Here is a 15,758-nt window from a genome sequence, read left to right on the forward strand (position 1 = left end):
GACCAGAAACAGTCTGTGCTTTAGTATTACTAGCACAAATGCCCATGCGTTGCAACGGGAGAAAACATTGATTCCAATGAACAACGGTTGGCCTAGTTGAGAAACTGTGTCGTGAGACAATGGACGCTCATGAGAAAAAAGATGGATCATCTGAGGATTGCGCATGAGATCATGACATGGGGCCGGTATTATTCCGAGTAAATTTATGTTTCTGAACCAGAAAAATTAGCAATATCAATAATCTTAAGTAATAGCATCAGCAAGCAAACCAACCTAGAATAACAATTGCAGCAGCAACAAGCAATTTCAAACATCATTTTGGTCCATTTAGCAGACGATGAGAGCGCTGTGGGTGGAGAGGGATGGGCGTACTGAGGAATTCAATTGGGTGCCTTCGACTTTGGAGCATATTCTTTGAGAGCTTAATAACTGCTACTTCTAAATGATGCATCATTGTAACCTTTACAAAATTATTGCATGTCAACACCGAGGTGATGGACGAAAGTTTTATACACGTGCACTTTGTGAACCTCCACTCATTTCATCAGATTGGTAAATTCATGTGTAGTCAATGGGCAGTGTTTATCCCAATCACTGCAAATAACCACCAGCCGTCCCAAAGTAGAGGAATATTCTAGATCTGAAAGTACCGGTAGTTAAGTTCTAATTTTTGGTAGAAAGCTAAAACTCAAATTGTTGACCCTACTGGTTTACAGCCAACGAAACCTCAGATACATGTCTAAAATTCATTAGGGCTGCCAGCCAACACACAAAAGCTCCTTTTTTGGAACATCACACATGTCAGGTTCACTTATTTAGAGGAAATGAAAGTTTTATCCACCAAATAAATCAACCTTGACAAAAGAATAAAGTTACCAGATGTCCTTACATAATCATTTTGCACAAACATACGCCACCTATACTGGAGAACAAAGTTGTCCGGCAACCAACAAAATGTTCAGATTACTTTATAAAGGCTGTCAATTTTTATTATGATGAAACCTTCAAAATTGCGTATCAAAGGTTCGGATCAAAGAAATGTAGGATCCTCATTCATACAATGAAATTTTCAAAGAGATGCCACATCTGGAGTCCGTGTGAGCCATACACGATACTCTCTCCGGTAAAACCACCCTAAATATAGGTCATTTGACATATATCAGTTTTACTTTGGGTTTTCTAGATACGACTTACTAATTCTAGGACATCGGCAGGCATGTTGTCTTAATTTGCTTTTGCAATCTCATGAAGAAAGCTGCAGATGTTCAACTTTTTTTTCTAATGTGAGTTGTAATTTGGGTAACATAATCTTCAGAATGATTGTACAGATAACTCTTCCATGATCTACTTTTCTGAGTAAGATATTTACATATAAAGTATGCAACCCTTTGATGTTTAAGTACTTCTCAGGAGCTGAATATATGTCCTATGGAAATTTCTTACCAGATTTTGGAAGAATTTTCATATCAACAGAGGCCGCTCAGCTGTCATACTCAACAACCCAATGTACGGACTCTACTGAAATCGACAAGTGGTGCCTGATCCAAAAATTGGTTACAATTTGCAGAGAACTGCAGCTTCAACGGAAAGCGAAGTAAAAGATTTACAAAGAGGCACATCCTTTTCATTAAATCACAAAAAGTGAAATTATTTGTAAACAAAATAAAATACCAATAAATTCATTTGCTAGCTGTACTGATCCACAAATTATCTGAACTAATAGAATTTCCTAGTAGTATAGATCCACAAATTATCAGCTTACTTTGTTGGCACCATTGATCCACAAATTCATTTGCTGACCAACCCCCACGGGCAAGCTCAAGTGCCCCTAGAAGCATCTTCGGATACGTTGGTCTCATGTGTATCATGCAATGCCATGTTCTACTAAATGATTATAGCTAGAAAAATATTCTCCAACAGTTCCTTGAGCACACAAATGGCATGTAATTAATGCTAATTTTAGATAAAGGCAAGAGATGAGCTATTAGGTCAATTTCATCTATGGAAAGGACGATCAAGGATCAATACAGGGCTTAAGCTGCTCATATCACAAGGAGGCCATTGATTTAACCTGGTATGATTGGACATGGTTCAGGCGTGCACAGGCAGCATCTGGATCATCTTTTCCCATCTCCCTCAGGTTGCTAACGTTGCCACGCGCCTTGCAAACCAAAGATAACGCAGAAGAGAAGAATCTATCTGGGTCGCCGTTGCTGCCCTAGGTCCAGCCGTCGCTGGCCCTCGATCGATGATGGCTGCGTCTTACAGACCAGACTTCGACGGGGAGATGGTCTACCCGGATCGCCGCTGCTGCCGGCCCGACTGTCGCTGGCCCTCAATAGACGACATCTACTATGGTCCTCATGGTCGAACCGCTAGATAGACAACGTACGCGTCGGCCTGGGCCGCTGGGCGAGCTTTGGAGCAGGGGGATCTGCAGGAGGAAGAAGAGGAGAAGCGGCGGATAGCGGTGGAAGGAGAAGACGTCGTTCTCATGGGCGGCGTCGCTGCACCCCACGCTCTAGGTCGTCAGGGTTTGAGCCAGGTCATGACGTCGTTGGGGCGGCAGATCCGACCTGCCACCGTGGAACGCTCTAGGCGAAGACCGAAGAGGAGGTGGTAGCGGAGTTGGAGGCGCGTTCGGAAGATGAGATTGGACGAGCGACAGGGACAAGAGCCACGCAAGGGAATAAGGAAAAAGGAAGAACCGGGTCGGGCCGGATTTATTGGGCCACAACGCACTTGACAGACGAAACGAACAATACTGATGGACAACGGACGAACAAAACTAATAACGAACGAAGTTTACAATGGTAAGAAGCAATAGCCCTTTTATTAATGAATAAATAGGTATAGATAGATAGATTAGGGGTAGATAAGTCCTGTGATCAACGTGGCCAAAGAGATTAATTAGCTTTCCTTAATTAAATAGTACTAGGACTAGGAGAGAGATGACGTGTTGGACAAGTAGTTGGATTTGAAGGAAATAGGAGATCTTTACGCGTACATGTACATGAGGTGGGCCTGCGTGCCTGATTCTTTGTTTTTTTACTTGATAATACGTGTCTCATTCATATCATAAAGAACAAAATATAAATCATGTAAAAATCAACATGACAAAATTGAAAAGATAGTAGAACATCTTTTTCAGATGGCGTTTTGTATCGTTGCCTTTATATATGAAGTATACGTGAGTATTATGAGTGGAGGTTATATTTTCGACAGGTTAGACAACATGTGTAGCCAATATTAAGCGGCATTCTTTGCATGTCATTGTTATTTATTTTATGTGAATTTTCTGCATTAAAAGTTGTACTTGACTCGAGACCCGTTGTTTGCATGTTGTTTACATCTACTTCGGCAGGAGGTCTCTGGGATTGCCATTGGTCGTCGTAGCCCTAATTGGGAGTATTATTTTATCGGTGGATCTTGAAGGAGTTTTGCATCGTAAAAGATCAGGACAAAACATCAGCGCATCCGAGGTCGTGCCCATATCATTATCAATCAGCACAGCAAGTAGGCAAAGGTTCCAAGATCAAACAATCAAATAGCTATTAACAACATATTAATATGAATTGAAGTGTAAAAAAGAGCGCGATAAGATGGCATGAGTCACACCTAGTTAAACTGTTTTCACAACATACAGAACAAATTGTTGCGCGATTTACACAAGAGCCTCCGAACCAGGGCAGAGTTCAGGGTGGCCTCAGATTCTTGGCCTCACCCTACGGCCACTAGTGTCGCCACCGTCCGAGAGCTGTCCCCATACACTCTGGCTTTTCCCGCCACTACTGCACGGCTCCTCACACCCAGCAACAGTTCTCAGTATCTCCGACTGAAGTGATGGGCAATTATCCTTGAGGTAATCAAACCCGTCAGTCCGGATCACAGCTGCAGAGACATAAGGGCATCTAGAATGTTATGGAGCTTTATAAACTTATTAACTAAGCCAAGAAAGCAACCATGTATATGAAGCATTAATTTCCAAGCCAGTAACAGATCTAAATTGCTGAAAAAGACTATGCTAGTTGATTTAATTACATTATTCTTGGTTAGCAAACTACAGAGTAAACTACTCCCTCCAATCCAAAATAAGTGTCACAGTTTTGAACTAAGGTTAGTTCAAACTTAGTTCAAAACTGTGACACTTATTATGGATCAGAGGGAGTACATTCAGGTGCATCATATTTAACAGCAATTCTACTAATCATGAAACGTGATAGCGCAACTAAGCAGCACAAACATATTTATACCTCAGAAAGCAAAGCAATACAACTATACCAATGAGAATCATCATCTACAGTACAACATCGAGCTACTTATCTTCTACTTGCATGTCAAACAAATGTAACGCCAGAAACTCAAAGCATGCACATTTCACCTCTCACTGAAATTGTTTATAGCTTGTAATCAAACTAATCATTCCCCCCTCTTTTTGTTCATACTTTAAACGCTCCATAAGAAAAATCCCCATCAGTGACCACAGACCAGAGCATGGCACTATATAAATCCACAAAATGATTACTTGAATACCACTGCCAGGCAAGTTTTTTTACTAAACATGAATTCATGTATGAATGCTACTGTACCATGTGATGAATTTAAGTTAGATTTGATGTAAAAGCTTAAGTACCTGAAAGATTTTCTGCAGCAAATTTTAGGCAAACGGCTTTAAGCTCCATGGCGTGGTGACTATCAGCCAATGCAAGAGTACTTGCAACCGAGGCCACAGAAATGCCTTTGCACAAGTAAGATTCACATAGCAATCTTAACCTTCCTAAGTCATACTTGTCTGCTGCGGCCAACAACTTTGCCGCCAAAGTATCAAAAATAGAGCCCATGGAGCTTGATGCATCCAACTCATAATCATCAACGAGGGTATCTCTGTAGATGAAATGAAGCATTGCCTGGACGGAGTATGCACATATAGTAAGTATACTTGCTCCCAGGTTATACTGGAAGACATTGATAACAAACAAAATAGATACACACCTTGAAAACCTTGGGCTCTAGATCATCAAGAACAATCTCCTTCAGATCCTCACTCTCATTAACCTCGTTCTTGTCTCCTTCTGATTCATCGTCAAAAAGTTTGGATCTAAATACAGTAGACCGTGCAGCCAACACCAACTTATGGGCATGAAACCTCTCTCCACTCACATTAAGAATAACATCAACCCCTTCATTACTGTCCAAAAGAGAACCGAAGTGGTAGCCAAGATCAGAGTCTGGAACCTGAATGGAGTGTGGTCTGGAGTAATCAATAGTTGAAACCACAACACCCACAGTGCAGTTTATCCTCAAACAATCATCTTTAAGAAAGTCCGATGTCTCAAGAGCAGTTCGCCGAAAGAACCGTTTGTAACCCCTGAAATGAAGAATGAATATCAGAACCCAGACTGCCGAGGCTGTTAAAGACTGGGGATCTAGATATTTGTCACACTTTACAAGGGGGTTGATGATTTGCCACAGGATAGTGCAAATTATCAAATGAGGAAGTAAAGTGTGGGTTAAGATCTAATTTCTCATTAAAGACTTGTATTAACGAATTCACACCTATACCTACAAATGTCATGGGTTGGTAGTTACATCATATCCAAGGTTCATATTTCGTATCAACAAAAAGGAAAACATAGGACACCAAAGTTTCCAGATACCACTGGCAAGCAGATTTAAAAGAAAAAGAAAAAACGTTTTTCCTAATTATAGTTTGAACTTGGGAATGAAAATAACTGAAAAGCTACACCTATTGCAGTTGTCAAGATTAAAAAACAAGACCTGAGCCTCCCAACGACAGTGACATACCACCATGAGAAGTACAGTTCTGTGATATAATTTTAATCATTGTTTATATTATTACTATGGTCCAACATTTGGAACTCCTATGTTTTTTGCCTGAAATGCATATCTACAGGAGCTGGCAGCAAATCAGAAAGAATATGAATGTAAGTATTAATGGGCTTGAGAATCTGAGCTCATCATGCTAGTGGCCTGAAGGCACTGTCGAGCAAGAGCTATTGCTTTGTTTTTATTTCCAGAACATTTTGGTTACCAAACAGAAATCTCTGATTTCGTGGAAATGAGACTGGGGGTAACAGCTCTTTCATTTAAACCAAAGGTTACTTCGTGATGTCCTAAACTGTACGGGCACACTTCAACATACAACTATTCAAATGAAGTGAAACTCAACAAAAAGAATAGGTGAATAAATACCATAACATGTTGTAAGGACACAAGTACTCAAGATTGACTATTAAAGCAGTTCGGTTCCATGGTATAAAGAAGAGTCATTCCAAACACATTGCCTTTCACACAATACAGTCCACCAAGGAATTACTCCAGTAACAGAAGATGTCGTCTTAAACACAACCAAATAAACATATTATAAATGGCAACAAATTCACCAACCAAACGATCTGTCAACGGATGTACACCCAAGAATATCCAGTCAGCAACCTAATCAAGTGACATTATGCTTTACAATAAAAGCATGTAAAAGTAAAAGCATAAGTTTACTGTTAGACTACAGCATTGCAGTGACAAAACTATAGTAATGGGCTAATGGCACTAGCACAAGAAGTTGGATTTACCTCTTATTATTAAATATAAGATGTTAAGGGATAAACCTTTATAAAAGAGGATGTGTGTGCTACAATTGAGATTAGGCAAAAAGATGAACTAGTTCTGAAGCATCTCAAGTCTCTTCTTTCCAGCCAACTCTGCCTCTTCATTCCCCTCTACCCTACGGGCAGTTCATCAATCGAAGCATTACAGTCAGCCTACCTTTTATAGTGTTTTCCACAATGTGTACTGTCATCAATGTGATCAACAGTTGGGCATAGAGCCACAGCAAAGCAACATATTACACCAGAAATTAGGAATGAAAAATCAAAATTGTAAAGCCACTGATGCATACCATACTCAACAGATCAAAACCAGATAATTCAAACAGTAGCATGCCATTGGATTGAGCTAATAGACATTAAGTAGCGGATAATCCTCGTGGCTGTACTAGAACACCAAAAATGGCTGCCTTGCTATCACCTAATAATCCTGACATCACCTGAAGTTGAATCCCTAGACTAAAGCATGACAACTACCCCCAGCATGCAAGCACTAACATCAATCGAATCACAGACTCAACTGTCCTAGCTAAAGCTCCACAGACGCCAATTCAACGACAGTGTCATAGTTCATACCAGAACAAATTCAACCAAAGCAGGAGGGTTATTCAGAGGCGCCTGCTTACCACATGGAGCCTCGGTACTTGAGGGTGTAGGGCCCAGACTCGAGCGAGCGATCGAAGTGGGAGTGGACCTTGTGCTTGCCCTTGCCGCTCTGGTCCTGCAGCGTGAGCTCAAAGAGAGCGCGGACGTCAGTGCCCTCGGAAGCGAGCGCGATGAAGACGGAAACGTAGGCCGAGTTGTCCTCGGGGTTCTTCCCGTCTGGGTAGAAGTAGATAGCCCACTGGTATCCCCCGACGGTGAAGGTCTCGCTCGCGATGTGCTTCCCGACGCCCATCCCCTTGGCGAGGGAGTAGCCCTGGATCACGAAGCGGTGGGAGCCGTTCACCGTCTCCGTCACGGAGCGCGAGCTGGTAGGGGACGCCGCCATGTCACGCAACGACGGGGCGCCTGTGGCAGCAGGGGGGGCAGGTCCCGGCGGCGGCGAGGCGTCGCCGGCGTCGTCGTCCATGGGAATGCGATTGGCTAGGGTTAGGGTTGGGGCTAAGAGGCCAGGATTGGGGAATTTTCGGCCGATTGGCCGTACGGGTCTTTGGTTTGGTTCTGCTCGTGGGACGGCTGTGCCATCCACGGGTGACACGTGGAGCTAAGAATTCGTTCCGGCTCGGTCGGTTTGTGCATTCTTGGTCTTATCGATTTTTTTAATAATAATAATACGTGTCTCATTCATATCATAACGAACAAAGTAAGAGTCACGTAAAGATCGATATGACAAAATTGAAAAGATAGCAGAACATCTCTGAGTTTGACGCCAACGTTCGTCACCTGCTTCCGGCACCACCACAGCAGCCACTGAAGAAAAGAATAACGAATCACCTCCTCACCCGAGCTCGACGCGGCTCCTTTGCTGATATGAAGCTTTGCGGACCTCCAAGGTGGCTCATCAAAAGTGAAGCCCTTGCCGTTGAACGAATCAGACTGAGGCAACACCCCGGACACGTCATCGAACTCCAGATCTGGCACCCCACCACGACTAAAACGCCGGAGGAGGATACCATACCTGTCATCCACGAACCACGAACCCAGCACATGCTCCGTCTTCCAGATATCGTCGACGCAGACTACAATCTGCATCCGCTCCTGTACTACCTCCCAAGCTCCACGCCGACTCAGGAGCAAACGCCGTCGCAACGGTGGAGCCCGAGGACACAGGTCCGCCACGAGGATGCCGCCGTCACGCCATCCTTGCTTGAACAGACTGGTTTCCAAATCCAACCATAGGACCGATGGCCTTGTCCGGGAAGGATCCGAAGAATCTTTATTCAGCGCTGTCATCGTCGCCGCTGAAGCAAAGACGATGAACAACCTAAATACCTAGACTACGAGGGAGTAAAAGCGATCCACACGCGTGGATCCGGCGACCCCCTTCACCACCGACCACCGAGGTAGCCGGCGGAGGGGAGCCGCCGGAGAGCGGCGTTAGAAGATCGGCCTCCCCTGGCAGCGGCTAGGGTTCCAGCCGCCAGGGACGAGAGGAATAGAAAGTCTTACTCATCTTATCGAGCTTGCTCACTTAAGCGCACGTGCATTTGAACATCTCTAGTTATTTACTACACATCTCTACCAATAGGTAGGGTGTACGTTTGTGTGTTCATAGAGGTGAGCGTATGAGCATATGTATGAGCGCTTGCTTCTGTTCCATGTTCAAAATAAATAAATAAAATACTAGCGAAAGAGCTCGTGCGTTGCAATGGGAGAGAAAATAACACACACTCTTAATCCTGTAACCATGACTCAAGACCCTACTAGGTCCACGTCCTTTATTTTCACACGTCATCACATTTGTGTTGTCGACGGTAGCCTTAGTGCTCACATGACGAAACACGTTTGAATATGGTCAGTCCTAAGGCGTCTCTCTCTCACTCGCGCGCACACTCGCTTAGAATAAGATGAGAAATATGTTGTTTTCCCCCACGAGGTTTTTCAGAGGTGTGCATGCGTGGTTGTTGATGTTTTTTCTCTCAATCTGATTTTAAATGGGTGTTTATTTGCAATTTGGATAGCCGCTGGTACGAAAGAAAAACGGATCGTGCACTATATATATTAAGTTTTCACTAAAAAAATATTTTAGAAATATTTAACAGCTAAAAATAACATCATATTTAGATTCCATATACTTTTTAATCAAATTTCATATATAACATGTTATAATCAGAGTTACAGTTTAAAAGATATGTATAATTTTGTTTTAGATAAAATGCAGATTGATTAACCGAAAAGCCAGGCGGTTTTCTGTTAAAACGATTCAGCAGACTTAAATACGGCTCGCGGGTTGATTAGTATAAAAGGCAGGGGCTTTTGTGTAAAATGCAAAAAACGGTTGGTCCTCGCTTACAGATGGACTATGAGTTAACTAATAGAAAAGGCAGGGATTTTCTGCATAAGGACGCGACGGCGACTAGAAGTACTTCGTGCTTTATTATTAGGGAAAGAAATACCCCTAGAGTTCAAAAAAATACTACCCTTATAATTAAGAAAACTCTGAAACGATGTTTTAGTCACTACTTTAGTGAGCTACAAATTTACAAAGGGAGTAGAAAATGCAATACAGTATATTTTTTGAAATAATTCTTGCATTACAATCAAGGGCTACAATCATGTTTGACTCATAACGTTTATGCTTGTATCGAATGTGGGTCTCTTATAAATTTTGTTTCTCCCCTCTAATAAATATATGATACGTCATTGTCGTACTCTCAAAAAATTGTTCTACTCCAGAACAACCTTCAAATCCAGCCAAAATCATACATCATTTCAGACTTGAGACCTACCAAAATTTGCAAACGCATGACTAGAAGAATTCTAAGTATGACGAATATAAGTATAATTGTCACAGCCCTAGCTTAGTCATTGCATAATCATCCATGCATCATGTTTAAAATTCAAATGAATTTAAAATGAGGATTGATCAAACCCTAGCACCCATTTGAATTATCAGGATCAACTAAAATATTTTTCAATGAACCCAAAATGCCCTTCAAAAAAAAGTTCATCATTTTTGAATTGGTTGGAAACTATGCCAAAAGTGGTGCACATTTTCTAGGTCGTCATGGATTTTTGAATTAAATCATATTGTATTTGAATTGGGGCATTTAAATTCTACAAATAATTTGAAATGCTCCAACAATTCGAAAGCAGCTGAGAGTCTCTGAAATAATTAATTTACTGCCCACAAGTGTTTTCAGGATTTATAAAATTGATTTGGTATTAAAACTAAATCAAAAACAAACTGCAAAATTAGAAAACAGAAGCAAATAGGAAAAAAAGACAAAAATGTACCTCGCGGCCTCCTACTATAGTCGGCCCAGCTCCTGTGCAACCCACGAGGCCCAACTGCCAGTCGTCTTCAACCTAGCGCCAGAAGGACACCGGGCGTGTCACGCGTGCCACCTCCTCCCTGTCTGTGCGCCTCCTCGACCCCCTGGACTCACCAGACGCTGCCACGCTGCCCCCCAACCTCTCTCTCACTCTCCCATGCTCCTTCCCTCCTCTGCTCTCTTCCCGCAGCACACCCGAGCTACCTCGTCGACGCCGATCGCCGTACCCGTGGCCACCACCAGCCCCTCGCCTCAATGTTCTGTCCACAAGCTCTACTACATCGCCCTCTTCCTCCTAGACAAGACCCACGACGCCGGATGCATTGCATCCACGGCATCATCATCATCTTCAACCTCTGGCACACGAGATCGTCGTCGTCGATTCATCGGCCACAGCGCGCCCCCGGCCTCGTCTTCGCCTCTTCTGGAACTGGTGTGAGCTCCCGATCAAAATCCCCTTACCTAGCCGTTGTGGGCGTCCTCTAACGAGCTCCCTTCCCGCACCCGTGAGCTCACTACCAGCGTCCATGTCGTCGCCATCGTTGGAGTGGACAGACCTCGTGACCGAGCACGCGTACGTTCTCTTGGCGTCGCTATGAACCTAAAATGCACCCCGGTTGGTGAAGGAAATATGCCCTAGAGGCAATAATAAAGTTATTATTTATTTCCTTATTTCATGATAAATGTTTTATTCATGCTAGAATTGTATTAACCGGAAACATGATACATGTGTGAATACATAGACAAACATAGTGTCACTAGTATGCCTCTACTTGACTAGCTCGTTAATCAAAGATGGTTAAGTTTCCTAGCCATAGACATGAGTTGCCATTTAATTAACGGGATCACATCATTAGGAGAATAATGTGATTGACTTGACCCATTCCGTTAGCTTAGCACTTGATTGTTTTAGTATGTTGCTATTGCTTTCTTCATGACTTATACATGTTCCTATGACTATGAGATTATGCAACTCCCGTTTACTGGAGGATCACTTTGTGTGCTACCAAACGTCACAACGTAACTGGGTGATTATAAAGGTGCTCTACAGGTGTCTCCGAAGGTACTTGTTGGGTTGGCGTATTTCGAGATTAGGATTTGTCACTCCGATTGTCGGAGAGGTATCTCTGGGCCCACTCGGTAATGCACATCATTATAAGCCTTGCAAGCATTGCAACTAATGAGTTAGTTGCGGGATGATGTATTACGGAATGAGTAAAGAGACTTGCCGGTAACGAGATTGAACTAGGTATTTGAGATACCGACGATCGAATCTCGGGCAAGTAACATACCGATGACAAAGGGAACAATGTATGCTGTTATGCGGTTTAACCGATAAAGATCTTCGTAGAATATGTGGGAGCCAATATGAGCATCCAGGTTCCGCTATTGGTTATTGACCGGAGACGTGTCTCGGTCATGTCTACATAGTTCTCGAACCCGTAGGGTCCGCACGCTTAAAGTTCGATGACGATTGTATTATGAGTTTATGTGATTTGATGTACCGAAGGTAGTTCGGAGTCCCGGATGAGATCGGGGACATGACGAGGAGTCTCGAAATGGCCGAGACGTAAATATCGATATATTGGACGACTATATTCGGACATCGAAAAGGTTCCGAGTGATTCGGGTATTTTTGGGGGTCCGGGGAGTTACGGGAATACGAGGAAGAAGCAATGGCCTCATGGGCCAAATGGTGGAAGAGAGGAGGCAGGGCGCGCGGCCCCCTAGCCCAAACCGAATTGGACTAGGGGGCCGTCCCCCCTTTCCTCCTTTTCCTCCCTCTCCTTCCTTCTCCTTCTCCTTCCCTTCCTTCCCCTCTCCTACTTGGACTAGGAAAGAGGGGGGGATCCTACTTGGAGTAGGATTGCCCCCCTTGGGCGCGCCTCCTCCCCTTGGCCGGCCCTCTCCTCCTCCCCCCTTTATATACGGAGGAGGGGGGCACCCCATAGACACAATGATTGATCTCTTGATCTCTTAGCCCTGTGCGGTGCCCCCCTCCACCATATTCCACCTCGATAATATCGTAGCGGTGCTTAGGCGAAGCGGTGCTTAGGCGAAGCCCTGCGTCGGTAGCATCATCATCACTGTCACCACGCCGTCGTGCTGACGAAACTCTCCCTCAAAGCTCGGCTGGATCGGAGTTCGAGGGACGTCATCGAGCTGAACGTGTGCTGAACTCGGAGGTGCCGTGCGTTCGGTACTTGGATCGGTCGGATCGTGAAGACGTACGACTACATCAACCGCGTTGTGCTAACGCTTCCGCTTTCGATCTACGAGGGTACATGGACACACTCTCCCCTCTCGTTGCTATGCATCACCATGATCCTGTGTGCGCGTAGGTTTGAAATTACTACGTTCCCTAACAGTTGGCTCCCTTGCGTGCTATAACGCTGCGTCCGTGCGAGCCCGTGTGCCGGCCGCCTCTGACCTTGGCGCCGCCGTCACCTTCGGCCACCCCACGGCCTCCCGCGTGTTCCATTGGATGCGTGCGAGCCTGAGCTTCACTGCACTGCGCCGTCGATTTGGTCGTGGGAGAGCGAAACCCGATGACCTCCGTCGTCCTGTGAGCTCGCCGGCGGCTAACTCCGGCGGGTTGACATGGTCGCTTATTAGGCGCTAATCACCGTAGTTAGTTTAGCACTAATGACCTTCCCTAGGTCGCTGACAATGGGGCCCAGACAGCTAATGTTTTAGTTTAGATTTAATTAACCCAGTTAATCAGCTGTGTGACACTAACATGCAGAACCCACACGTCAGCTTTGACCTGGACCACCCCTATTGACTACTGACGTCATCCTGATGTCATGCTGATGCAGTAGATCATTTACTGGATTTAGTATATTTTAGAATAACCAGAAAAATCCAGAAAATGATATAAACTTCAAAATTTCATAGTAATTCAACTGTAGCTCAGAATGAAATAATTTATACATGAAAAATGATCAAAAAATCCAATCTATCCAATGGTAATGTTTTCATGCATGACAAAGCAAGTTAAACGTGCTGATCAAGTCAAATAAATTAAATGGACATTGAAAAATCATATGTAGAGTTTGGAATTGAACCTTTGGTTCAAATCAACTCAAACCAATCTGTTGCTAGTTGCATTAGCTCAATCAACAACATATTGCCATGTCATGATCATGCATCATATTTGTTGCATTACATTGATTGTGTTCCTTCTTTGTTGCCGGTGTTTGTTCCCTCTCGGTAGACTTTTTCCGACATTGAGATCGATGTCACTGATGAAGACACAATGCTATCTTCAAAAGTGCTAGGCAAGCAAACCCCCTTTGAGCATTCCGATACAATCCCACTCTCTTGCTCTTGCTCTCTTTTATTGCATTAGGACAACAACGATTCAACTGTTACATGTTGTGGTAGTTGAACCCATTCCTCTGCATGACCTGTCTTTGCCACGGTAAATAGTTGAAACCCACTAGCATGAGTAGGAGTTGTTTGAGCCATGATGTGCCTACTCATTCATGATTATTTGTTATGTCTGCTATGCTTAGAGTTGTGTCAGGTTTGATTCATCTGGGATGGATTGGAATGATGGCGTACATGTCCTACTATTGAGAGCTAAGTGTGTGAACACGATTCGGTAAAGGTAGCGATGAGAGGCCATGAAGGAGTACATGGTGGGTTATCTCATTGGGACCGTCCTTAGGAACTGAGTTATGTGTTTGTGATCCAAGACAACTACTACCACACATTGGGCCCTGAAATATGACCCCGCTCGACTTATTAACCCCTTGTACTCTGTCCAGGAATTGCAAGTAATTTCTGGTGTTTGTAGTATGCTGGAGGTCGTGCGTAGCACTGACCCTAGGGGTGGCTTGATACATCTCCAACGTATCTATAATTTTTGATTGTTCCATGCTATTATATTATCCATCTAGGATGTTTTATATGCATTTATATGCTATTTTATATGATTTTTGGGACTAACCTATTAACCTAGAGCCCAGTGCCAGTTTCTGTTTTTTCCTTGTTTTTGAGTTTTACAGAAAAGGAATACCAAACGGAGTCCAATTGACGTGCCAATTTTTGATGATTTTGTATGGACCAAAAGAAGCCCCCAAAGTAAAAGAGTTAGGCTAGAAGAGTCCCGGGCTGTCCAAGAGGGTGGGGGGCGCGCCCTACCCCCTGGGCGTGGGCCCCTATCTCGTGGACGACTCGGAGACCCCCCTGACGTGAGACCGACGCCAAAAATTCCTATAAATACAGAAACCTCCAGAACATAACCTAGATCAGGAGTTCCGCCGCCGCAAGCCTCTGTAGCCACCAAAAACCAATCGGGGCCCTGTTCCGGCACCCTGCCGGAGGGGGGATCCCTCACCGGTGGCCATCTTCATCATCCCGGCGCTCTCCATGACGAGGAGGGAGTAGTTCACCCTCGGGGCTAAGGGTATGTACCAGTAGCTATGTGTTTGATCTCTCTCTCGTGTTCTTGATTCGGCACGATCTTGATGTATCACGAGCTTTGCTATTATAGTTGGATCTTATGATGTTTCTCCCCCTCTACTCTCTTGTAATGGATTGAGTTTTCCCTTTGAAGTTATCTTATCGATTGAGTCTTTAAGGATTTGAGAACACTTGATGTATGTCTTGCGTGGGATACCCGTGGTGACAATGGGGTATTCTATTGATTCACTTGATGTATGTTTTGGTGATCAACTTGTGGGTTCCGTGACCTTGGGAATCTATGCATAGGGGTTGGCACACGTTTTCGTCTTGACTCTCCGGTAGAAACTTTGGGGCACTCTTTGAAGTTCTTTGTGTTGGTTGAATAGATGAATCTGAGATTGTGTGATGCATATCGTATAATCATACCCACGGATACTTGAGGTGACATTGGAGTATCTAGATGACATTAGGGTTTTGGTTGATTTGTGTCTTAAGGTGTTATTCTAGTACAAACTCTAGAATAGATCGAATGGAAAGAATAGCTTCGTGTTATTTTACTACGAACTCTTGAATAGATCGATCAGAAAGGATAACTTTGAGGTGGTTTCGTACCCTACAATAATCTCTTCGTTTGTTCTCCGCTATTAGTGACTTTGGAGTGACTCTTTGTTGCATGTTGAGGGATAGTTATATGATCCAATTATGTTACTATTATTGAGAGAACTTGCATTAGTGAAAGTATGAACTCTAGGCCTTGTTTCAACGCATTGCAATACCGTTTGTG

General features: G+C 43.8%; 1 protein-coding gene across 1 annotated transcript; it reads right to left on the bottom strand.

Moving 5' to 3' along the window:
• Nucleotides 1–3,455: 3,455 nt before the first annotated feature.
• Nucleotides 3,456–7,802, bottom strand: LOC101290586 (BTB/POZ and MATH domain-containing protein 5). Its single transcript, XM_044476141.1, has 4 exons — nucleotides 7,250–7,802; nucleotides 4,993–5,368; nucleotides 4,634–4,907; nucleotides 3,456–3,891 (listed from the first exon to the last, which is right to left on the bottom strand). Exons 1-4 carry the CDS (start codon nucleotides 7,693–7,695, stop codon nucleotides 3,707–3,709), a joined length of 1,281 nt encoding a protein of 426 aa, XP_044332076.1. The 5' UTR covers nucleotides 7,696–7,802; the 3' UTR covers nucleotides 3,456–3,706.
• Nucleotides 7,803–15,758: the final 7,956 nt, after the last annotated feature.

The sequence above is a fragment of the Triticum aestivum genome, chromosome 2D (assembly GCF_018294505.1).
Source record: "Triticum aestivum cultivar Chinese Spring chromosome 2D, IWGSC CS RefSeq v2.1, whole genome shotgun sequence".
In the NCBI taxonomy this organism is placed as follows: Eukaryota; Viridiplantae; Streptophyta; class Magnoliopsida; order Poales; family Poaceae; genus Triticum; species Triticum aestivum.

Coding starts and splice junctions, on each gene's coding strand:
- LOC101290586 (XM_044476141.1), bottom strand. CDS start 7,695: ATGGACGACGACGCCGGCGACGCCTCGCCGCCGCCGGGACCTGCCCCC. Junction 5,369..7,249: donor AAGTACCGAGGCTCCATGTG/GTAAGCAGGCGC, acceptor TCTTCATTTCAG/GGGTTACAAACGGTTCTTTC. Junction 4,908..4,992: donor TAGAGCCCAAGGTTTTCAAG/GTGTGTATCTAT, acceptor TACTCCGTCCAG/GCAATGCTTCATTTCATCTA.